Source organism: Ursus americanus, chromosome 18 (genome assembly GCF_024610735.1).
Source record: "Ursus americanus isolate L20-20 chromosome 18, mUrsAme1.1.p, whole genome shotgun sequence".
NCBI lineage: Eukaryota > Metazoa > Chordata > Mammalia > Carnivora > Ursidae > Ursus > Ursus americanus.
Window position 1 is genome coordinate 33,124,305 of NC_142144.1, and position 24,403 is coordinate 33,148,707.

General features: G+C 44.5%; 1 protein-coding gene across 16 annotated transcripts; it reads left to right on the forward strand.

Annotated features, from left to right (window-relative positions):
* Positions 1-831: 831 nt before the first annotated feature.
* On the forward strand, positions 832-19,119 carry SLC25A51 (solute carrier family 25 member 51). 16 transcript variants are annotated; one of them, XM_045780311.2, is made up of 5 exons: positions 832-1,102; positions 4,448-4,531; positions 5,270-5,549; positions 8,509-9,299; positions 14,909-19,119. In XM_045780311.2, exon 5 carries the CDS (start codon positions 14,950-14,952, stop codon positions 15,841-15,843), a length of 894 nt encoding a protein of 297 aa, XP_045636267.1. In that variant the 5' UTR covers positions 832-1,102; positions 4,448-4,531; positions 5,270-5,549; positions 8,509-9,299; positions 14,909-14,949; the 3' UTR covers positions 15,844-19,119. The 16 variants fall into 16 exon arrangements, with proteins under 16 accessions (XP_045636267.1, XP_087725673.1, XP_087725674.1 ...); XM_087869547.1 differs by having other exon boundaries at positions 8,509-8,570; positions 9,138-19,119; XM_087869548.1 differs by having other exon boundaries at positions 8,509-8,570; positions 9,141-19,119.
* The last annotated feature ends 5,284 nt before the right edge of the window (positions 19,120-24,403 follow it).

Here is a 24,403-nt window from a genome sequence, read left to right on the forward strand (position 1 = left end):
AACAACAGCACACAACAGGTACCTCAGGAGAATTAGCTGAAATTAGGTGGCATGGTCTCCCACATCCCAAGCAGCAATTAAACAGGCCAGCTCAAGCAGACCAAATTTTGGAGTCTATATCTATAATGTGCTGTCAGGGCAAGTGGACAGGGAAAGCCACCTACCTAGAGCTAATCCCTGACTCCTGTCTCTTGGACTAACCCCAAGTGAGGTGCATATCCTTCACACGTGTTTCACCAGCTTCCTGAAGAGCTTCTCCTCTCCAGACAGACCCTTCTGTTTCCTTCAACCCCTCACACCTGTTGTTGTGTGCCTTTCACTTTATGAGTTAGAGTCAGATCATTATTCCTAGTGATGCTTACAAGGGCCAAAGGATGCATGCAAGGCAGGCAGTATTTTTCAGACAGGGATTTGGGGCTTAGGAACCAGTGACTTGCCCAAGGTCACTCGCAGAAGCGTCTGAGCTACTACTCCACCTAAGCCTTCCATTTCCCAGTGCAACGAGTCCAAGACCTGCAAATTGTCTGAGGTTGAAAGGAAAGAGACTTTAAAAGTGATTTGTAGGTCCTAAAGCGTACACAGGTGTTTCTCTGTGGCCTGCGATACCGGGAGCTGACAAAACGCCCCACTGAGGGTTTGATGAGATCTAACCCAGGCTACAAAGGGGAGCCAGGCGGGGCACTTTCAGGTTTTCGGCGCTCCCCATCCACAATTGTTAATTTCCACTGGCACTCCCTCGGGCTGAACGCTGGAGAACGCGTTGACTACTTCTGGCACGGCAAGGCCACCGTATGGCTCCAAGGGAAAGGTGTTCTGGTTAGTGGAGCCCCAGTGCCTCACAACAGGTGTGGTGGGTGACCCTACACCTGCCCCGCCGGGGCCAAAAACTCTTGATTGGGGTCACCTGACTCTGCGGGTTTAAGGAGAAGCGGCGCGGCGGCGTCTGCCTCACGTGATCCGGCTCGGGCGGCGTCGAGCGCGTTACGCTACGCCCCGCGCACCGGGTCGGTCAAGGTCTGCGCCTGCGCGGCCGCTGCTCGCCGGCTTGGCGACCTGCGGGCTGGCGGCGACCGGGCGTGGACCGGGGCGGCCGCTGCAATGGGTGAGTGCGGCGGGCTGGCGGCACGGGCTTTCCTCGCGGCCTGTACGTTGAAGGAGTGGAAGCACGAAGGAGGGCTGAGGAGGCCGCCCTGCCCCGGCCCTCTGGCGCAGCCGCTGGGGCCCATCCCTCTCCGCGCGCTCGACTGCTGCCGCGCGCGCCCTCCGGGTGGGGCCCACAGCTGCGGGAGCCGCGGGGGACGACGCGCCCGCGGCTTCCGGTTCTCCCGCTAGCCGCGGGGCTTGGCTGGGTGCAGTCTGGCTGCTGGGGCGAGCCTTTCCGGCGAAGACGGCGCGTTCATTTGGACGCGCCCCTGCTGGGGAGGTACCTCCCGCGCGCACGAACTGGAGGGCGGGGAAGGCCGGGCTTTGGCTGCGCCCGGGGGCGGGCGGTGCTGGGGCGGCTGAAGGGCCCCTGCCCCCCCCCCCCCCCCGCTTTCCCTGGGATTCCGGGCCCCTTGAGACTGTTCACTGTCGGAAACAGAATGGGCCTTGGTGATCCTACCCAACCCCCGCCCGTCTTATCCCAGGTTGGGGAAATGGACGCCCGGAGGGCGGTAAGTCCCCCTACAGCCCGGCAGTGCTTATTCTGCGACACCATGTTGCATCGGGTTGTGGGAAACTAAATTGTACAAGGCTTTTGGGGGGCGGGCAGGCGGGCGGTGTTCATTGTAAATCTCTGTACTGATTATTTAGCACTGAGGGTGGCTAGATCATGTCGATGCCTCAGCTGTATTTACCCTTTGGGCATAACCTTTATTTTGCTCCGTCAGCTATACTCAGCTGGTCGTAATTCCCACCCTGTTTCTCTACCTGTAAGCAATGAAATAGAAGCCCTGAAAGTAATGGGTAATAACCTTGCCAGTTCGAACCTTCTCCGCCCCTGCCTGCTTGGAAAGGATTCAATAAAATCAAAAGATGCTAGAACTGGTCAGGTGGGTCCCCTAGTGGTTCCACAGCACAGGTTAGGCACTTTGGATCTGGAGTCACCCTTAGTGCATCTAAACAAAAAATCATAAGCTATTACCTTTGAGTGGAGGTATCTGGTTTCTCCTTTGATAGATTAAAGTAAACCCAGAGAATTGGATTTTCAAATTAGGGACATTGCTTTGACTGTAGTAGCAAGATGTGTCATAACTAGGACTGGAACCCGGACTGACCTTGTTCTGATTGCTGACTCAGACCTGCTGCCTTGTTCACATCCTTGGAGAATTATATTTGCCTTACCCCCAGTTTTTGCACAAAGACCTTTGTGCTGGGATCGCATCTAGGTCTTGCTTATCCATGTGGGCAGTAAATTACAGTGAGTAGTTAGACTTTACACTGTTCAATTATGCCACAGAAGTTTGATACTTGTAGTTGCTTGAAAGTCAGCCTTATAATTGTGCTGCTTATTGTTCAGATAGCTTGAGTGTTTTAGGTAGCAAGCAGTTTAAAATTATGGTAAATAAATTTTGCAATAGCAAAGAATTATTCCTGTTAAGGAATTTAAATAGAGATCAGTATAGTAAAGAAATTTAACTGTGTTCAAACATAAACATGTAAAATTCAAAACTCCATTGCCACAGAATACTGTGCACACTGTCCTTGCATCTGTTGCCAAAATAAGAATCTATTCATACCATCCTGGTGTGTAGGATGAAACTAGAGTGAAAGCTTTATTTTTTTTCACATGTACATCGGTGGTTTCTTTGAAGACGGCACAAGTCTCAGGAGGTTAAAATTTAGAGGGAAGGTTTTAAATCTGTGAAGTCTAGGAGGGTTTCATTACCTTCCTTTTTCTATGCCCAGGCCTATTTTTTAAAATTTGAGACTCTAAATGTACAGTGATATTCTTTTTTTTTTTTTTTTTTTTTTTTTTGACAACGAGCGTGCATGGGGGTGCGGTGCAGAGGGAGAGGGAGAAGGTAGTCTCCCTGACTACCAGCCACCCAGTGCCTGTCTCCATCCCAGGACCCAAAGGGAGCTGCCCAACCCGCTGAGCCACCCAGACAGCCGTACAGTGATGTTCTTAAAATATCTTAAAATAATTAAATACAGGGGTCAATAAACGGCTAACTTCTGTTAGCCATAGTTTTCTGTTTAATAACAGTCTCCATTATTACAAACAGCCATGACAAACTAGTTGAAGTAACTTTAATTTGTAAAATTTGGGGAAGTAAATCATTCCAGTAAAAATTAAAAGTGAACATGGACAAAATTTGGTCTGTCGGGTGTACAGATAACTTAGTTTGTATTATCAAGAAACAATAGATTGTTAAAACAGTTTGCAGGTGGTAACTTTAGAATTTAAAATGTATTATGTATTCAGTATGTAAATGAAATTTCTTAGTCATAAATTATCACATGATATTATATAATCATATAAATATTAATCAGAGTATTCTTCTTGATTTTATCATTTTTTAGTCCTGAGACTCCGAAGAAGAGCAAAGCATTACATAGATAAAAAGCATTTGTATGCTAAGGTGTTTTTAAAATGTTGGTTAATCTTAGATTGGCAAGTGTAGTTCTAATAAGAGTTCTTAAATTCATGTCCATCAGCTGAAATAGCAAGAAGTAAAGGGTGTAGAACTGATTAATAATTATCAAACTCTGCCCTGGCAAACTTCTTTTCAAGCATCTTCAAGCTGCTTTTTTTTTTTTTTTTTAAAGGAAAAATGCCATTGGCAAAAAAATAAAATGCCATTGGTTTCTTTAACTGGTTAAGAGCACAAAATGTAACAGGCAGAAGGTGTGTTTTAAACAAATTAAAAAGCTGTGGGTGGTTCCCCCTCCCATTCTCCCCAAGTCAGATAAATACATCCCCACAAAAATGATGGGCAAAAGAAAGCTGTCATATACAAGAAGTGTATCCTGAATTAAGGGAAACTGCTGTTGAAACAGGAATTCACATAATAAAGTCAGCAACAGGTTAACAGTTTTAAAAATTGAGTCTTGAGGGTGCCTGGCTCACTCAGTGGAGCGTGCAACTCTTGATCTTGGGGTTGTGGGGTTGTGGGTTTGAGCTTCATGTTGGGTGTAGCGATTACTTAAAAAAATCTTAATAATTGAGTCTTCAAATGCTGCATGGCACGATGCTATACTATATAAACTACTGAAATACTGCTACGTAGGAAGGAGGAAGTTTGTACAGCTTTTAGCAGAAATGCTTTTCCAGAAAAGCAAAGCAAAACAATTCAATCACCAGATCACGGAGGCTATAGCTAGATAGCAGAAATATGGCTTCTCATATCTTCTCATTTATCCAGAGTGGACTAAAATTTCAGGACGAAACAGGGACTGTTAAAAAAACATTTCCTTATACATTTAAAGTTCTCTGCTTCTTTCCCCTTCCCCTGCATTTCAGCATGATCTAGCAGAAAGATGGCTGCCATTGGCTATTTTATTTTTCTTTCTGTGGCAAGACTGTCATGGTGCCTGGATATTTCAGGTTTGTATGCTCTCTTACCATTGTCCTGTTGTGGTCAAAAAACTTAGTAATGGACTTAGTGTACTTGGCTTGCCGCTGCTGCTCTATTCTCCCGCTAATGAAGGTCAGCTTCGGGCTGTATTTATCGTCAGATCTTTTGAGACTGGAGGACAGTTGCCAAATCTTAGGATCCATCCTTCTGTGATCTTCCTGTGGGCCATGAGAAGGATGGTCTTCTCCTGAGCATAAATAAAGGATATGATAAGACACACAAAGCCAAAACAGGTTTGGATTCTGGAGGTGGGCACATATAATCCCAAACCAAAGCCACTGTGTCAGAGAAATAGGAGAAGATGCAGAGCATGAAGCAACCATCAATAAGACCAAAATTCTCCAGAGTATCTTAAAAAGTAATACTAAAAAGTTTTGCTGAAAGGAAGATACATCACCATAAACACTCAAAATTATGAAACAGAATAAATAAAAATAAGCATCTAACTCAAGAAATTAGAATACAATAAACCTAGACAAAACAGGAGAAACGAGATAAAGAGGAAAAACAAATTTAAAAACTGAAAATAGTGAAATTGGTAACTTATAAGCTGAGATTCCCCCCCGGCCCCGGGATGGGAGGAATGTAAATTTGATGAATTGACTACACTGCTCAAGAAAAAAGGAAACATAAGCACACAAAACTAGAAGTATTTTTTTAAAACAGCTAGTACTATATAAATAAACCAGAACTTTTCTTTTTTAAAGGAAATCCAGTATCAAAATTGACTGCAGAAGAAAGAAACTAACAGACCAATAACGATGGAAGAAATTGAGAAAGTTATCAAAAAGCTACCATCCCCCAAAACACCAGGTCCAGATGGTGTTACAGGTGAATTCCTTTAACTTTGAAGGAAAAGGTGATTTTGATAAGGTTCAAATTGTTCACCAGCATCGGGAAGAAAAAGTGACAGATTGTTTTTTACAAAGCCAGTGGAACATTGACACCTGAACTTGGCATGAAGATAGTACTAAAACTGAAAATTAGGTATGTTCTAGTGATGTGAAATTTTAAAATAAAATATTAGCAAATGGTATCTAGTGATACATTCAAAAAATATTTTGTCATGGCCAAGGAAGATTCATACCCATATTATAAGAACAAGTAATTAACAAGAAATAATGCTAATGTATACACCAAATAAATACTAGAGAGTAATAATAATAATAGGTCATCTTGTTGAGCACCTCTAGTGCTCTAGATACTCTCCCGGATGCTTTACAAGTAGTAACTCAAATAACTGAGCCAACCTATGAGGTAGGTAACATCCTTATTTTATAAATGAGGAAATTAAGCCATAGAGACATTGAGGAACTTGATGAAGGTCACACAGTGGATACCTGGTAGAGCCAGGATTTGAATTGAGGCTGTAAGCTCCAGCTTGTAAATATTACACTGGTTCTGTCTCAGTATTCATGTGGTCATCTGAGTAGCTCTGTAAAAGCATTTGACCAAAGTTCCTGATTTAGTGATGGTGGGAGGTTGAAGGTGGTTGAATTTCAGTAAAACGGGAATGAATTTGTTTTTCCTTCCCATGTTTGAAAACTCTCTAAGCCCTTGTCAGTTGATCATTAGTATAGAAAAATGGAATGCAGTTTTAATGGGAAACATTAAACATAATTTCCTAGTAAATAGCTGGGGGAAGGGGCTACATTATAATTGAAGATATACTAATTCTTAGATTGAATGCAGAGTGAAGTTTTGGGTTTTTAATGTAACTTATTCAGTAAAGTTATGTGATAGCGGTGGAAAGACAGGCTTTGCTTTGCATTTGCAGCACAATCTTAAAGGTGGGTAGGAATAGATGGTGAACAGGGAAGGTTGCTTGAGTGGGTACAGATTTTGTAGGGGCCAGTTCAGGAAACATTTTTGTGTCATGATGATCTATTTCCGTATGTAAACTTGAAACTGCTAGGACTTGGATTATAAATACTTTGATGACAGCTTCCTGTTACATCAAAAGCCAGTGTCATGCTTAATAGTAATTCCTAGCAAAGTTCCCATAAATGTCAAGAAAAATAAAAGGCTATTCACTATTACTAAATTTAATTTTGTTCAGTAAATATTTGCTAATCTAATAAGATAGAAGAAAGATACATGCTATAGTGGAGAAGTCAGAATTATTTGTGGTATTTTATATAGTAGAAGCTAAAGCAAACCAGTCCAAAAAACTGAGACATTGCAAGAGGATTTGGTAAGTTGGCTGGTTCTAACCTTAATACACAGGAATTGGTAGCTTTTTCGTATGCAGACAAAAAGCAGTTCGAAAATGAGTTGGAAGGAAACAGTCCATTCATAATAGCAACCGAAAAGATAAAATACCCAGACACATGAAATATTCAAGATCTGGGGGCGCCTGGATGGCTCAGTCAGTTAAGCCTCTGTCTCTTGATTGCTGCTCAGGTCATGTTCTCAGAGTCCTGGGATCCTGCCCTGTCTAGGACTCTCGGCTCAGTGGGGAGTCTCCTTCCTCCTCCTCCCTCTGCCCGCTCCCCTTGCCGGTGCTGCACACTCTCACTCCCTCCCTCCCTCTCGAATCTTGAAGAAGAAATATTTAAGATTTGTATGCACATTTTTTAAAATGCTACTAAGGTTTATAAAAAGACACAAGTAAATAGGAAGACATCATATTCCTGTAACGTATGGTTTAATTTTGGAAAAGTGACAGGTCTTTACATTTATCTATGAAGTCACTTTTTCTGTAAGATACCAACAAGATTTTTGGGAGGAATATGACAGAGATACGCTAAAGTTTACCAGGAGAAGCGTGAGAGCCAGGAAGACCACTCATTCTGAGAAGAGTGTGGGGAAGCCCTAGTACATGGTGCCAGGCATCCCCCCACCGTAGCGGGTCAGAGCAGGTTGGTGCTGAAGTGCTGGGCCGCTGGCGGAGCAGAGCGCGTGCAGACACACGTGCACACGCCCACAGACATTTGGATGCTGCTTGCCGGTCCCTTCCATAGGCAAGCTCTTCTCTTTGCCTCACTCCGTACACTGAAATTCCAGAGAGATTACAGTATGGCTGGTAAAGGAAACCATGAAGGTTGTAGAGGGAGGCATGGATTACTTGTTCATACTTTTAGAGTAATGAAGGCCTTCTGAGGACATTATAAAGCCTAGAAGTCAAGATCATAGCTATCCAAATTAACTTCAGTAACACAAAAATGATAAAGTAGCGAAAGAATTTGCCTCAATTTGGTTAGTAGAACCAGGAATAATTTTCTTCATATATGAAGAAATTTTACAAACCAGGAAAGTTTTTTCTGCCTATTAGAAATAATGGGTAACGTGAAAATTTGTAGTGAGAGAAATTCAGGTGGTCAAAAGTGAAAAAATGCTGGGATGCCTGGGTGGCTTGGTTGGTTAAGTGTCTGCCTTCGGCTCAGGTCATGATCCCAAGTCCTGGGATCGAGCCCCGCATCAGGCTCCTTGTTCAGTAGGGAGCCTGCTTCCCCCTCTGCCTGCCGCTCCCCTTTGTGCACGTTCTCGCTCTCTTAAATAAATAAAATCTTAAAAAAAAAAATGCTGTAGTTTTGTTTTTGTTTTTCTGTTTTTGTTTTAAGATTTTATTTATTTGACAGACAGCGAAAGAGAGAGAGGGAACACAAGCAGGGGGGGTGGGAGAGGAAGAAGCAGGCTCCCAGCAGAGCAGGGAGCACGATGTGGGGCTCGATCCCAGGACCCTGGGATCAGGCCCTGAGCTGAAGGCAGACGCTCAACGACTGAGCCACCCAGGCGCCCCTGTTTTTTTGTTTTTTTTTTTTAAGCGGGCCCCTCCACTGAGCAAGGAGCCTGACATGGGGCTTAATCCCAGGATCCTGGGATCATGACCTGAGCTGAAGCCAGATGCTTAAAACTGACTGAGCCACCCAGGTCCCCCAAAATGCTGTAGTTTAATCAAAATTTTTCAATAACAAAATGATTTTTTTTTTTTTTAACCCATCAGATGGCGCCGGAAATGGTGGGGGACCTGGTACTGGCATACACGTAATGGAAGTATAAATCCTCGTAAGTTTTCGGGGGGCAGTTTGGAGTAGCTATCAAATTAAAATGTATTACTCTTGAGCCAGCAGTGCCATTCTAAAGATTTATCCTTGTGAGATTTAAACTTGCAAGAGTTCACCCAAGCAAGGTGTAGGTACAAGGTTGCCCAATGCAGCATTCTTTAAAAAAAAAAGAAAAAACCGAACCTAAACAAAAAACAGAGACCAAAACAGAGACCAAATTACATATAATATGTCCAATTGTTAGAATACAGTCATTCAAAATTCTGGGGTATCTCCATGCTGTTATTGGAAGATTCCAGAATGCAGTGTGAGTGTCACTAGTGGCAGGCTGACTGGTAAAGAGGCTTTCCCACAGACAGGCTAGACACGGAGAGCCCTGAGCCAGCGCAGTGAGCCTGGAATGGGGAGATATCTGCGTATTGATTTACAACTTTGTTTTCTTTTAAAAAACACCATCTTTTTAAAATGTTTATTTTGAATGTGTCAATTTTTTTCCTAAAAAAGTAATACGTTTCTTTTGTGAATTTTCATTGAAATGACTCATTTCTTGTTTTATTGGATCTATAAGCAGCCCAACTCCAAGGAAGCTGGTATCTCTGGGTTGAGCATCCAGGTGACTTCATAATCTAGCTGTTCTAATACCTGCCAGGATTAGAAATAATTCCTGTCTCTGAGCCAGGCCTTCCTTGGATTATTTACGTTGCAGAGGGGCGCGCTTTCCGAACACCAGGTACGATTTTTCCTGCCCTTTTAGACCGATTCACGGTAGTGCCGAGCAGCACTGAGCTATGAGTCCCGCTGCTCCCTGCGCTCTGCCGAAGGGGACAGCATGTTCTTCATGAACAGAGTGGCGCCCGGAGGTGGTGTGGCTGCCCTGCTTGTGGGGGCGGACAGTGCAAGATGGCACCCCGGCACTGTCCAGTTCTGGCCGGGTAACCGGGTGACTTAGTGGCGAGGAAAGTTGCCTGGCCCCTTTCAGGACCTCCGTTCCGGCAGAGTTTGGGCCTGCAGTGGTTTCCAGTTAAAGTTTTTCTCAGCTGAAGGCAAGTTTATCTTTTCTCATAGAAACATGGAGCAAGCCAGCTGGAACTCCAACAAAACAAAGAGACTTTGGGCGGAAGTGTTCAATGTTACATTTTCTTAGTGTGGTCTATCTTGTGGGAAGAGGACACACAGACCCTGGTGTGACATACTTAAGGAAAATAGCTTATTTCCATTTGCTTCACCTGAGAAAGGAAAAAAAAAAAATAGTATATAGTAGTGTCAGAGGGTCTTGGGATCTTCCTGAGGGTCTCGTAACGCCAGTCCAAGCCTGCTTCCCCCCTCTGCCATCCTCCAGTCTTCCACCCACATTCTGCGGTAGCAGAACATACTAGAATAATTCCTTGAGAACGCGATCCTGCTGCTGCTCTGACACGGACCTACACCTTAGCCTTTAGCTGAATGTGCTTCACCCTATTTGCCCACATGTCATATCCTGCCCTGTCATTGTTTCCAGATAGCTAGTTAATGACCCCTTTCTCTGCGGGGCCTTTATACACCTTGTGCATATTTCTGTGCTTGCATTTATCGCTCTGTAGTCTAATTGTTTGCATGTCTTATCTCCCCTGAGGCCAGGGTTCTCCTATATCTCTAATCTCTGACATGTAGGGCAGTGCCTTTGAATAAGTTGGTTGAATTTAAATTTTTTAGTGTGCTAAGAAGCCAGTGTAAAAGCAGGCGAAGAGGAAGAAATCCCCAACAACAGTAAAGGAAGGTTGCCTTGACAGTGTTATCCTATAAGTCTGAATGAAACAGAAAACACATTTTTTTCAAGATTTTACTAATTTGGGAGAGAGAGTACATGAGCGGGGGAGGAGCTGAGGGAGAGGGAGAAGCAGACTCCCCACTGAGCAGGAAGCTTGACATGGGGCTCTCTCCCAGGACCCTGGGATCGTGACCTGAGCCGAAGGAAGACACTTAACCGACAGAGCCACCCAGGCGCCCCAGAAAAAAACATTAAAAACTTAAGAGGGAAACCACTGGGGGAAGGCTGATGTTTGTTGAGCGGACCCTGACTGCCTTGCTCCCAGCGTTGTTGTTAAGACTCTTCAGCTGACTTTCACTTCGGTTGTGCACGGTGGATGGCATTGGCCTTGGTTCTAAGTGTGGAAACTGAGCCTCAGAGAGGAACAGCAATTGGCCTTTGCTTACTTTGAAACTGTGTCTCATTGATCTGTCACTGTCGGCCTTTTGTCATCCTCATTAGACCTTCATTTATTGTCATCATTTCCAACTTTGGAGAACAAGAGTTGACTAGATTGACATAAATTTAATTGGAAAAATATAGAAAAGGAAAACATTATTATGAAATGAGAAAATAAAACCTGCCCTTTAGCTTTTTTATACACACAGATAAAAAATAGGATTGTGCCATGTCAGTAAAAAGTATTCTTTTTGGGGCATCTGGGTGGCCCAGTCGGTTAAGCATCTGCCTTTGGCTTAGGTCATGATCTCAGGGTCCTGGACTCAGGCCCTGTGACAGGCTCTCTGCTCAGTGGGGCGCCTGCTTCTCCCTCACCCTCTGCCCTCCCTCCCCACCCTGGGCTTGTGCTCTCTCTCTCTCTCTCATGCACTCTTTCAAATAAGTAAAAATTTTAAAAGCTTTCTTTTTACACCATTTACTGATCAAAAAAAGACTCAACTGCTGCCTAAAATTTCATTAACATCTTTAAAAATTCAAACTGTACTGAACCTAAAATACTCTTTTGTTTTTATTTTTTTAAAGATTTTATTTGACAACACAAGTAGGGGGAGCAGCAGGGAGAGGAGGGAGAGGCAGCGGGGAGCCTGATGTGGGGTTTGATCCTAGGACCTCGGGATCATGACCTGAGCTGAAGGCAAACGCTTAATGGCTGAGCCACCCAGGCGCCCCAATACTCTTTTATTTTTAATATCTATATGATATTCCATCAGGTGGATACATCTTCATTTATTCAGTGGGCCCCGTACTGTTGAGCATTTCATTTTCATGCATTACCGCTCAAGAGCATGGTCATGACTGTCTTGTAGTTGAATATTTGTGTACATCTTGTATGAATAACTATTTCCCTAGGCTGTACTTCTAGAAGGGAAATTATTGTTGCGGGTGTGTGTTCCATATTTGATAATACATATCTGATGTTACATACATCTGTGGCTCCTGTAGATACAAGCGCCCCAGGAACTGATTCTTTGTTTCTTTTCTGTGCTTCAGCTCTGCACTGCTCTTTGTAGTGATTACATTTTAACATCTTGTCCTGAATGCTCAGCAGTTTATAGCAGTGTGAAACTATACCCATTCAGTAATAACTCCCTGTTCCCCCTTCCCCAAGCCCCTGGCAACTGCCATTCTGCTTTCTGTCTCTATGAATTTGACTACTTTACTTTATATAAGTGAAATTATACAGTACTTGTCCTTTTATGACTGGCTTATTTTACTTAGTGTCCTCAGGTTCCCCCATGTCCTAGCATGTGACCGGATTTCCTTTTAAGGCCGCACAGCATTCCGTTGTGTGTGTGCGCACCACGTCTGGTTGAGCCACTCATCCGCCGGCGGGCCTTTGTGTTGCTTCCACCTCTGGGCTCCCGTGGATGTGGACGTGCACGTGCCTCTTGAGACCCTGCTCTCAGTTCTTAACAGATACGTACCTAGAAGTGGGACTGCTGAATCGTATGTTCTGTTAAGTTTTTGTAGAACCGCCATTTCTGTTTTAGTGGCTGCACCATTTTACATTCTTACTCTGAACTTCTCCACATCTCCACCAACAGTTATTTTCTGTTTTTTGGGTGTTTTTTTTTTTAATAGTAACTAACCTTATGGATGAGACGATCTCATTGTGGTTTCGATTTGCATTTCTCTGTTGATTGATGTCGAGCATCTTTTCATATGCTTGTTGGCATCTGAGTGTGTTTTGCAGTGTTTTGGAGGTTTTTGTTTTAGATTTCACTTATTTGAGAGAGATAGGGAGAGAAAGCACAAACAGGGTGGGGGAGGGAGAAGCAGCCTCCCCACTGAGCAGGGAACCCATTAGGATGTGGGATCCTAGGACCCCAGGATCGTGACCTTTGTGACCTGAGCTGAAGGCAGCCAGACCTCCCTGTTTTACAGTTTTGTAGGTTTCTTTCATGTCTGGCATAAAAGATGGGTGGGGTCCCATATCTTGTATATCTCCTTTGGAGAAATGGCTGTTAGGTCCTTTGTTCATTTTTTAATTGGATTATTTAATTTTTTTTTAGTGGTATCATAAATGTGTTGTACATTGAGGAATTAAAATCAGCTTAAAAATATTTAGCCTATTGGGGCACCTAACTGGCTCAGTTGGTGGAACGTGTGACTCTTGATTTTGGGGTTGTGAGTTTGAGTGCCATGTTAGGTGTAGAGATCCCTTAAAAAAAATCTTTAAAAAAATATTTAGCCTGTTATATTTAAGACATAACAAAATTGCCATGTAGTCCCCCAGTAAAGGTTATTTCTGGGCCGTAGGATTGTTCGGGATGATCCAACTATTTGGATCCTTTGCCAGACTTAGATGCCCAACAAGGGGTATCCTTGCCATTTTAAGGAGGCAGGTGTGTTCCGGGGTGGGGGGTGGGGGGGACTTCAAATCTTCAATAGTCTGATGCAGCCACTTTGTCCAGGGCAGCCTCCCAAAGCCCCTGCCATCCTTGGGTATGATCGCCGGAACATGCACCCTGCAGTCAGACACTACGATGCCAGCTCCACCAGTTACTTTCTGTACCTCAGACAAAGGAGAGTATTGGTTTTCTCATTGGTAAAACTGGGAAAATAATATTTATTTGATGGAGTTGTTTTGAGAACTAAGTATGTGAAAATGTAGTGTATAGTACGTACCTGCAGGCCTCTCTTGACCCTGTTCTTCCAGTCTCTGCCTCCCGAAGTGCGTGCTCAGTGTCCTGTATCCGTAGCATAGCTTTATCATACAAGGTATTTACACTGCGGTGTATTTGTTTGCCTTGGCAGTCTCCTGTTAAAATTGTGAGTTCCTTGCCTTTTTTTTTTTTTTTTTTTTAAAGATTTTTATTTGAGGGGCGCCTAGGTGACTCAGATGGTTGAGCATCTGCCTTTAGCTTGGGTCGTGATCTCCAGGTCCTGGGATTGAGCCCCACATCAGGCTTCTGGCTCAGCAGGGAGTCTGCTTCTCCCTCTGCCTCCGCCTCTCCCTGCTGCTTGTGCTGTCTCTCTCTCAAATGAATAAATAAAATCTTACAGAAAAAAAAAAGAGAGAGCACAAGTGGGGGTGAAGGGCAGAGGGAAAGGGAGAAGCAGACTCCCCACTGAGCAGGGAGCCCGATGTGGGGCTCGATCCTGGGATGTCAGGATCATGACCTGAGCTGAAGGCAGACGCTTAACTGACTGAGCCACCCAGGTGCCCTGTGAGTACCTTGCTTTTGAATCTCTAGCACTTAGCAAAGGGCCTAGTCCAGAGTAGAGGCTAAGTAAGTGTTAGTGAACAGAATGAATGAATGCAGGTTTTGCTATTTTATTTCTCAAGGGAGGACTTTGAATCTTTTTCGGAAGGATATTGGTATATACCGTTACGTAGCATGGTACGTATGAACTAGTCCAGTAGTTCTCAAATTTTTTGGTCTCAGGACCCCTTTATACTTAAAAATTATTGTGGACCCTAATGAGCCTTTCTTTATATGGATTAGTATTTATGGTCTTAGAAATCAAAATGTTAATATATTAATTCACTTTACTTGTATATTTATCTTAAAGATAAATTGCATGTGTGGAGGGAGAGGGACAAGCAGATTCCACCCTGAACGCAGAGCTGGATGCAGGGCCTGACTCCACAACCCTGAGATCGTGACATGAGCCAAAATCAGTAGTCAGACGCTTAACCCGCTCCGCTGACTGAGCCACCAGGCGCCCCTAATTTGCTTTAAAATAACATGTTAACATAGACAACACGTTTTCAGGAAAAATATCTATTTTCCAAAAAATGAATGAGAAGAGCGTGTTTTCCAGTTTTGCGGGTCTGTGTAACGTGTGGCATAAAAGATAGGTGGAGTTGCCTATCTGCATTGTGTCTGTGGTGAGAAGTTCTGGTTAAAGTAGATGCAGAAAATGCAGCTTCACACAGGTACGTGGCTGGAAGAGGAAGGACCTCCTGGACCCCTGCAAGGGTCTCAGGGACCTCGAGGGGCCCTCTGAAAATACTGTAACAACTACTGATGTAGTGAAGGGAAAATGTAATAGTGTCCAGAAATTAAAGGGTTAAGGAAATTGGGAAAAATTCTATGTGTTTATCCGTATATATAGTGGCTTACCTACTGTCATTTCGTTATTTGTAGGTTAAAAATATCCTTCATGAAGAAGAAAGACCTTAAGCAACATGGTGGATTCAGAAGCTCATGAAAAGAGGCCGCCCATCCTAACATCTTCAAAACAAGATCTGTCGCCTCATATCGCAAATGTTGGTGAAATGAAGCATTACTTGTGTGGCTGCTGTGCAGCTTTCAACAACGTAGCGATCACGTTTCCCATCCAGAAGGTGCTCTTCCGGCAGCAGCTGTATGGAATCAAGACCCGGGACGCGGTGCTTCAGCTGCGGAGGGACGGCTTTCGAAACTTGTACCGCGGAATCCTTCCCCCACTGCTGCAGAAGACCACCACGCTGGCGCTTATGTTTGGGCTGTACGAGGACTTATCGTGCCTTCTCCGAAAGCACATCAGTACCCCTGAGTTTGCGACCCGCAGTGTGGCCGCAGTACTTGCGGGGACAACAGAAGCAATTTTCACTCCATTGGAAAGAGTTCAGACATTGCTTCAAGACCACAAGCATCATGACAAATTTACAAACACTTACCACGCTTTCAAGGCACTTAAATGCCATGGAATTAGAGAGTATTATCGAGGCTTGGTACCTGTTCTTTTCCGTAATGGAGTCAGCAACGTCCTTTTCTTTGGCCTTCGAGGTCCCATTAAGGAGCATCTGCCGACCGCAACGACTCACAGCGCTCATTTGGTCAATGATTTTATCTGTGGAGGTCTGTTGGGTGCCATGTTGGGAATCTTGTTTTTCCCAGTTAATGTTGTGAAAACTCGCATGCAGTCTCAGATTGGTGGGGAGTTTCAGTCTTTTCCCAAGGTTTTCCAGAAAATCTGGCTAGAGCGGGACAGGAAGCTGACGAATCTTTTCAGAGGTGCTCACCTGAATTACCATCGGTCTCTCATCTCTTGGGGCATAATCAATGCAACTTACGAGTTCTTGTTAAAGATTATATGAAAGAAACCATCAGTTAAGTGCCATTTATTAGCTGAATAGACCTAAAAAGAATACAGTTTGGCCTTGTTCCTAATTGGCCAAATACAAGTTTGTGTCATAAGTTCAGGGCACAGTGAATTATGGGCAAAGCTGTTTTCTTGAAGCACCAACAAATTCAGAATAAAAGCTTCTTGTAGGAAAATTTAAGGGGTTTTTTGTTTTGTTTTTTTCATTATTATCTGAGAACTTTAGGCTGCCTGGTTAAGAGCTGTCTATCTGACTGCTTTTGACAAGGAAAACTAATGGCCAAGGTATGATTCTTTTCCCCACAAGTCTTTAAATCTTCTGTATTAAATGTCAGTGGCCATGACCAGCCAGAGAAAAGGCTCTTAGAGTCCTGTGAATTCTCAGGCTTCCTTCTCTTACTCCATTTCTTGCTTCTCTGCTTTTAGGAGTTTCAAAGGGTAGTCTTCGTTAAACATACGCATATACATGTAGGACAGAGAACAGAGGAGAAGAACAGCTTATTGGGTGTAGGCTTTTTATGATAAATTGCTTGTATTAGTTTTGAAACTAAGTACCTGTTGGAATAGTCATTATCAAGACTATTCAGACGTGTGGCAGAACCAAGCATCTAGTCAAAGCTCCCATTTTGCTGTCTAGGTTGGAAGGTTTTGTATTTAGTTCTGAATGTGACCTTAAATCCTTCCCAAATGTCCTTATGTTAATGTATAACTTGTTTCATTGCCAAAACATGGGGAGACTTACATTTCCATATAGGTGTTTCCTCCTGTGAAGAAATTGCGTGTTAATTGCAAACTCTGGTTAATTCAGTTTCTTTGATTAATTGTTGCCACCTTTGCGAAGAGCTTTGGGAGTTTGGGGAGTGTTTTTTCTTTGAGTCGTAGTTTGTCATATCCTGTTTTCTTAAAACTCTCCTTTAAAAAAAAAAACACTTCCATAATATTGTGTTTGGAAAGTCTATTAACAGGATTATAGATTTCTCTCCCCTGGTTTCTAAGCATTACAGAAGGGGAAAAAACAAATCTCAGGATAGCTTTCACCCCAGTGTTAGCTTTTTTATTTGACTCTTGGAAATAGAGGCTTCTATTAGGATTTTTACATTCTGGGAACCCAGTTTTATCATTAAAACAGTAAGACAGTTTGAGATAAGATCTAAATAAAGATATTTGAAGGGTTAATTTTAAATGCTCCTAGTTTGTGATAGCTGCATAGAATATTCAGTTACGTGACAGAGAAAAACTTACTTGTCGAAGGAATGAGATTTTAAAATATGTTTTCCAGATCAGTGAAGCAAAATGCGTCTCTTTACCAACTGAGTAATTAATAAAACTTGAAACATCCTAGAAAAGTAGTTTATCAATCTATTAAAAATCCACATCTGTAAATATGTAGTTAAGATCGCTTGCCAGCATCTGACATGGCAGAGTAGTTAGGTTTTTATTACCAGTTTGTCATCATTCTGGGTAATTGCATGTGAGTATGTGCGCACACTGACCAAAATAAAATCAGGGTCTCAGATGGTAGTTTACTCAGTTTCTGGGCAGATAGTCCAAAAGATATGTTTACCTCTAAATGCGATATGGCTGGTCAAATAAGCATCCTTCCAACCAGAAAGGATTGGGAAGCTTTATCGAGCACTTGCCAGGTGGAAATGAGGCTCAGTAGCTTTACAACAGCCCTGTTTGAAAATGTTGTGTTGGGAACGCAGTTTACTTTGGAAACCAAGGTGCAGAGGTGAGGATTTCAGAAAACAAGGATTTGACACCAAATAAACGTGAGTAACATCCTTTGGCTGACTGAATAGAGTCTGGCTCTGAAGGGGGTTGAGTTTCGGGGAAATGAATGATGGAGGCGCCGGGGCCAGTGGTGGTGGCTCGGTCCCACAGCCACCACACCTTGTGGCAGGTGACTTAGCCTGGGGTCCTGCCCTGGGGAGGGGCTTCCTTTTGTCTTATACACTCCTGTGAGGTGACAGATACCTAAGTTCTAAAGCACTTTTGTGGAATACAAGTGAGAATTTGAAAGGGGATCCTTTGGTTTCTGCAATCTCAAACTTGTGGCATTTTAAAACAAATATTTTTAATGTTTTTAACTCATAATATATTTGGATTTCTTTGTCACTTTTTACAGCTTTTGGAGACCAAACTGTAAATACATGACCAGGGATGGTTTTGTGTTGTCCTATAGACTTCTTAAATTTGACAAAAAATTCAACAGAACTTGCTTGTGGTAGCCAACAGCTTTGTCTGAACCTTAAAAGAAGTCAAAATGTGTTATTAATGAGATTCTAACCACTTGTTTTTACTTTCAGTATGAACTAGAAATAATTTTGAAAAGGCAAACATGATTGAGTAACTTTATCTGAAGAGCTTTAAAAGTGGCCTTTCTGTTACATACTCGGGACAGCTGGTTTATGAGCACAGGGCGCGCCGGCCCTGCCTCCCATGCTTCGTCTCTGATGCCACCAGAGATGTGTTCTGGAGTCTATAGTGAACACGCTTGGGGTGGTGTGAGCCCTCAGGACTGCATCACAGTTAAACACAGCCTCTAATGGGGCAGATTTGTGTGTCTTCGTTTCATTTGTGCTTGGAGACAGTTGATGTTTTTTGTCTCAGTCAATATTCATCTTACCTTATGGTTGGTTATGTAATCACCTGCTATATATTGTAAACTGTGCAATAAAACAGAATTGTGTATCTAGAATCATCTTTGGAGACCTGAAATTTCCTAGCTCGATTACAGTGGTAATCCGTTCTCATGCTCTGCAAACATAGAATCATGGGCGGCAGACAGGATGTGCGGAGTGGGACCTGGAGGGATTCGGGGGCAGCCGATCGTGCCGTGTGGGAAACGGCAGGTCAGTGCGGAGGAAGTTCTGGAGCGAGACAGGAGATCACATGTGAAGGAAGGGTGAGCACTCGGACTTGATCTCCTTTCAATTAAAATACTCTTTGTTTTCTTGTGTGTATAAATGCAGATCAAAGACTTAACAGTTCTCTTTAAATTTGAGGATTTTTCACTTTTAATGCTGTCTTTTTGCTTAATAGTAAGTATTTGCTTGCCTAAATGGCTCCCAGATTGTGGGGGAGTCTACATGGTGGGTTTTGTTTTTTTTTAAGTTTCATTATTAAAAGTGGTTAAGCACACAAAGCTGTTTTTGTTTAATATTTTTTGAGTTTTGTGACTGAGTTTAAATGAAACCTGTTAAATATGTCCGTTAACATTCTTTTGGTTATTCTGTTTGGAATAAAGTTGTTTGTTTGTTTTTTTTAAGTCCATTCTGTTTGGTCTTCTCTTGCGGTTGGCTAGGGTTACTAGCGCTTTTTTGTGGTTTCGGTCTGTCTTTCTGCTGAGAAAACACTTAGCGTACTACTCTGACTCTTTCTTCAGCGCCTTCACCTGGTAACTTTGTGGGTAGAACAGTCCTTCACTTACCCACCTTATTTAGTCAGGAGTTCCAGATAAGTTAATTTTCCAGATAGCTTAACTGCAAAGTATTTTGTCTTTTAATGGTTTTTCTCGAAGTAAACTTTTCCCTACTGAGTATAAACTCAGTATTTTCTGTTTATCAATAATTGCTGTGGTATAGAGTACCTTCAGGTCGTGTTTACCCCCAAGCTAAGTGATCTGGGTGTTTGTGCAGTTTTTTAATACCTGCTTTTAACTTCGCGGCTACTTGTTTCTGTTAGGAGACTGGAATTCGGTGAGCTACACACTCTTGTTCACACGCTCCATTCGAGGTGCTCCCTGTCTCAGGGCCGCCCAGCCGTCTGACGCGGACCGGTAGGGAGGAGCGATCGCCGTCATGCTGCTAACGCTCCGGTGTCGGGTTGGGGTCCATCATACAAGTGATTATCCTGAACTTCAGAATTGATGAGAGGGTGTCGTACGTGTCGTCTGCTGCCTGCTGCCTGTCGTGGAGCGCCGGGTGTGACGGGGCGCGGGCCCAGGGGAGCCCTGCACTGCTGCGGGGTGCTCCGGATCTCCCAGAGGCGGGTGCGCAACTTCATTTAGCTTCTGAAGTTTCCAAGGGGGAGCTTTTCTCCAGTGAGCATAGCTGATTTTGAAATAGAAATTGAGGATAAAATAGGATTTCTCTAAATCCTCTGCGCTCCATGCTGCGTATCGCTGTAAGAGTAATTCTGTAGACACGCGATCGGGCCCTGCTCAGTCACCGCCCTCAGCCGCGGGCACCTCGGGGCTCTGCCGCCTGCCCCCCCGGCCTGCCCGGCCGAGTCCCCCTGCCCTGGGCTCGGCACTCTCCCGCCCCCCTTCCCTTCGTCGCCCTGCGGAGGCCCTCAGCGTCCCTTTCCCGGGAAGCCCGCTCGCACTTCCAGGGCTAGGTCAGGTTCCCCTCTTGGACGTTCTTAGGCCTCCGCGTTCCTGTTCTTCGCAGCACTTCCCGTTTGAATTGGACTCTGGGGATTCGCTGTTTCCTGCCCGGTTTGCACGCCAGCTCCTCGAGGCAGGGGCTGTGCCGGAGCACCCCTCCACGTGCCTGCCCCGGGCCTGACACCAGGGCGGCCCCAGGGGTCAGGAGAGTGGGGGACGTGCGGAGGTTCAGGAACCGGGCGTTCGGGACTATCTGGCGGCGCCATCGCGATGGCTCGTGCAGGTAGTGTCAGGAAAACTCACACTGCTTGGGCTGCCGTGGTGAAATAGCCGAGGCTAAGTGGCTTCCCCGACAGACATGTATTTCTCACACGCTTCTGGAAGCTAGGAAGGGCAAGATCCGGGTGCCGGCCGATTTGGTTCCTGGTGAGAGGCCTCTCCTTGGTGTGCAGACTTCTCGCCGAGTCCCTACATGGCGCAAAGGGCCTCGTGACCTCATCTAGCCCTCCTCCCGTCCCCAAGGCCCCACCTGCACACGCCCTCCCATGGGGGGTAGGCCTTCCCCACAGACTTTCGGAGGGGACACAAACGTTCAGTCCGTAGCATGGCTGAGCCTAGTGCCTGATGAGCCTAACGATATTTCCTTAAGATAATCAGTGCCGTCGACCGCCGCCGTGCTAACTAGAAGCGTGACGAAGGCAGCCACTAGGTTCGCTGTGGAAGCCGACTGCTCCTCTGGTCGCTCCCCTGCACCGCCAGCGGCTCAGGCACTCCTCTCTTTGGGGAACCGGCCATGATTAGTCAGCAGGTCCTTGTGGGTCAGGCAGCGCACCAAAAAATGGGGACCGCGCTGAGTTCCGTGGAGAGGCGTCCTGTCCCTGTGGCACTAGGAAGATGAGACCAGCTTCCCTTTCCAGGGTCGTCCTCTCGGCAGTGCTGGGGCTCCCGGTGTACAGCCTCCTGCCTTCCCGTGGGCGAGAGCCGCTCTGGAACGTCTCTTACTCCTCTCACACTTTTCTAGGCAAAAAGGAATTGAACAAGAAATTTCCAGGTTTTCTTGGGCTTCTCACTCCCTCCTAAGAAATAGCCATAGAGTTTTGAGAAGGACAGAGAGTAGGAAAAAGTATGGGAGCCAAGGACTTCTCATGTGGGATTTGTGTGTAAACGGGGACGGTGAGAGTGAAACGCCGGCAGGGGTCCAGGTGTGAGAGGCCCCGAGGAAGCGAAGGTGAAGCCCAAGGTCAGAGGTTTGCTGTTGACGTCTGGAGCGCTTCGGAGCGCTTGGAAGCCCCTGCCGCTTGCGGGCCAGGAGCAGAAAAGCATGCTGGTTTTGTGTTTGAGGGCAGTACTACACGTACCTGAGTTGGTGTTAACTCCAACGAGAGAAAAACAGAATCGCTACTAATTTCAGTTTGTGCCTTTTACAGTTTTTCCTGGTTTATTTTGTTCAGCAAATTTGCCATACATCCATTCGCTCCGTACTGGAAAGCTGCCCTTTTACGGACAGTAATTTTAAATTAGAAGACTGTAGGCTTGTGGAAAATACAGAGCACTGGCCGCCTGAGACAAATGCCGAAGTAAAAATGTCAGCTTCCCTTGATTCCCTGCCGGCTCCCAGGCTGGATGCGGTCGGTGGGCTTCTGTGGCGTGTGGTGGCTGCCTCAGCCCTCGCGCGCTCTCTGTGATGTTTGTGCTGCAGCCTTCAGGACGGTGCGAGCTCACTGAAGGCAGGGACTCCATCTTCGTATCCTTAGACTAGAGGTTCTCCTAATAAATACCTGTTCAGTGAATGAGTCATAATCTGATCCCAGATGTTGTCTTTATCACTGTTTCTCTCCCTGTTTCAGAGACAGTTTGAATTTCTTAGGAATGTCTTTTTAGAACCTTCACGGTGAATAATACATACTGTATGATTCCATTTATGTGAATTTCCAGAAGAGGCAAATAAATCTGTGCTGGGGAAAAAAACTGGTTGCCTCTGGGAGGGAGGGGAAGGAGCCTGGAAGGGGTATGAGGGAACTTTCTGGGGTGATGGTAGTAATTTATGTCTTGATGGGGGTTTGGGTAGCTTGGGTGTGTACGTTTGTCTAAACTTAGCAAACATACCATTTATACTTGTGGACTTCATGTGGAAAATTTAAAACAAGATAGTGAACTTTAATCTGTATTGCTGAGATTTTTAGGAGGATGGCTATAGCTATCTGCAATTTATTAAAAATATATCAAAAATTAAGATGGATTGATGGATGGAGTATTAGATATGTGATAAAACAGGAAAACAATAATGGTAGAATCCTAGTCAACAGATGTTCACTGTAAAATTCTTTCAACTTTGCTGTATGTTGAACATTTTCATAATAAAATGCTGAGAGAAATCATTAGGGAGTTTATCACAGTATCTGCTGTCCACATTGTATTGACTCAGTTTCTTTATTTTTTAATTTATTTTTTAAAGATTTTATTTATTTGACAGCACAAGCAGAGGGAGCCGCAGGCAAGGGCAGAGGGAGAAGCAGACTTCCCACTGAGCAGGGAGCCTGACTCGGGGCTTGATCCCAGGACCCTGGGATCATGACCTGAACCAAAAGCAGACACTTAACCAACTGAGCCACCCACGTGCCCCTGGTTTGATTCTTTCAGGGTGTTCTTCTTAGGCTTCGTGAAGTCATGGGATGCTACAGAAATCCTTGCTAGAAGGGAACACCAGCCTGCGGCGTTTCCCACTGATGAGTATGGCCACCTCCACCACCCACAGGTTGTGACAGGGCTAATCAGCTTCAATAAGACTGTCCCAGAGACCGGGGGTCTGTCGACCTGCCCCTTGAAGGGACAAGGGGAGGGATCATGATTTTCCTGCCAGTGAACTGCAAATTCCAATACACGGCAGGAAATCCTTTAATTACACACATTAAGTGCTTGCACGCATGTGCACACACACAAAAGACTAGGTAATAACTGCTTAAGAATAAATAGAGCGTTTTCAGAACAGATCCGATACTTTGTATTTAACTTTTAAAAAGTAATCCTTTCACAATGAAAGTTGGATCCTTCATTTTACCCGAAACCTAATCTTTTATAATCGTGAAGGGCTTTTGTGAATTAATGTCAACACAGCAGTCCAGCACACCCATAATTTAGATGGCTTTCAGTGGAAACCACTGTGTCCCCAGAAAAGGTTTTAAAAAATGTTTTGAGTTGTGTATGCCCTGGTAGAAGTTTCAGGTGTTCCTTTTCTGGGTTTATTGTGAGCAACGGTTGCACCTATCTACGGCTCACACCAGAGAGTGTGTTTCTCTGGTGGCGGCGCTCCTCTTTCTGAGTTAGAAGCCACACAGCACCAAGTCTATGCCTGGAGAAGGTAAGATGGTCTTACTCAACTTACTGCCCACTAACTTACATATCGTGTTGAACTGGGGGAGTCTCAGTGTACTGAGAACGGCGTGCTGACGGACCAACTGTTGTCCATCTGTAGTAACCTCCAGAGTTAAGATGTTCTCTGAAAAAAAAAATATGTCCTCTAAATTGGCTTCATTTATCTACATAGAGATCCCTAGGATCTGTCATCTGTGAAAAATTAAACCCTAACTGCATTTTCTTTTTTTTGCTTTTTTTTTTAAGTGAGAGAGTGTGTGCATACACGCAAGGGTGGGGAAGGGGCAGAGGGAGAGAGAGAATCCCAAGCAGGCTCCACATTCCGTGCGGGAGCCCAAGGCCGGGCTCAGTCTCACCACCGTGAGATCATGACCTGAGCTGAAACCAAGAGTCAGCCGCTCAACTGACTGAGGCACCCAGGTGCCCCTAACTGCATTTTCTGTATTCGTAGGTCTCAGATCGTGGTGTACAGACATACAGCATCAGCTAGGAACTGATTGTGCAAGATGGGGCTCCCACCCTAGACCTATGAAATCAGAAACTCCGGGTGTAGAACCAGCATCTGTGTTTTAAGAAGCCCTCCAGGTGATCCCAGCACATGTTGGAGTTAGAGCACCACTCTTCATGTCCTGGGCCAGAAAGGAAGGGCCTGGAGGAAAACTCAGTGGACACGAATTTGTGTTTATTTTTTAAGTAAGCTCTCTGTCCAACATGGGGTTGAAACTCATGACCCCGGATCAAGAGCCGCCTGCTGTACAAACTGAGCCAGACAGGCACCCCAAAATTGTGTTGTTTTAAACACTAAATTTCTGGTAGGTAATTTGTTACATCAGTTACAGGAAACTAATACAAA

Coding starts and splice junctions, on each gene's coding strand:
- SLC25A51 (XM_087869544.1), top strand. CDS start 14,950: ATGGTGGATTCAGAAGCTCATGAAAAGAGGCCGCCCATCCTAACATCT.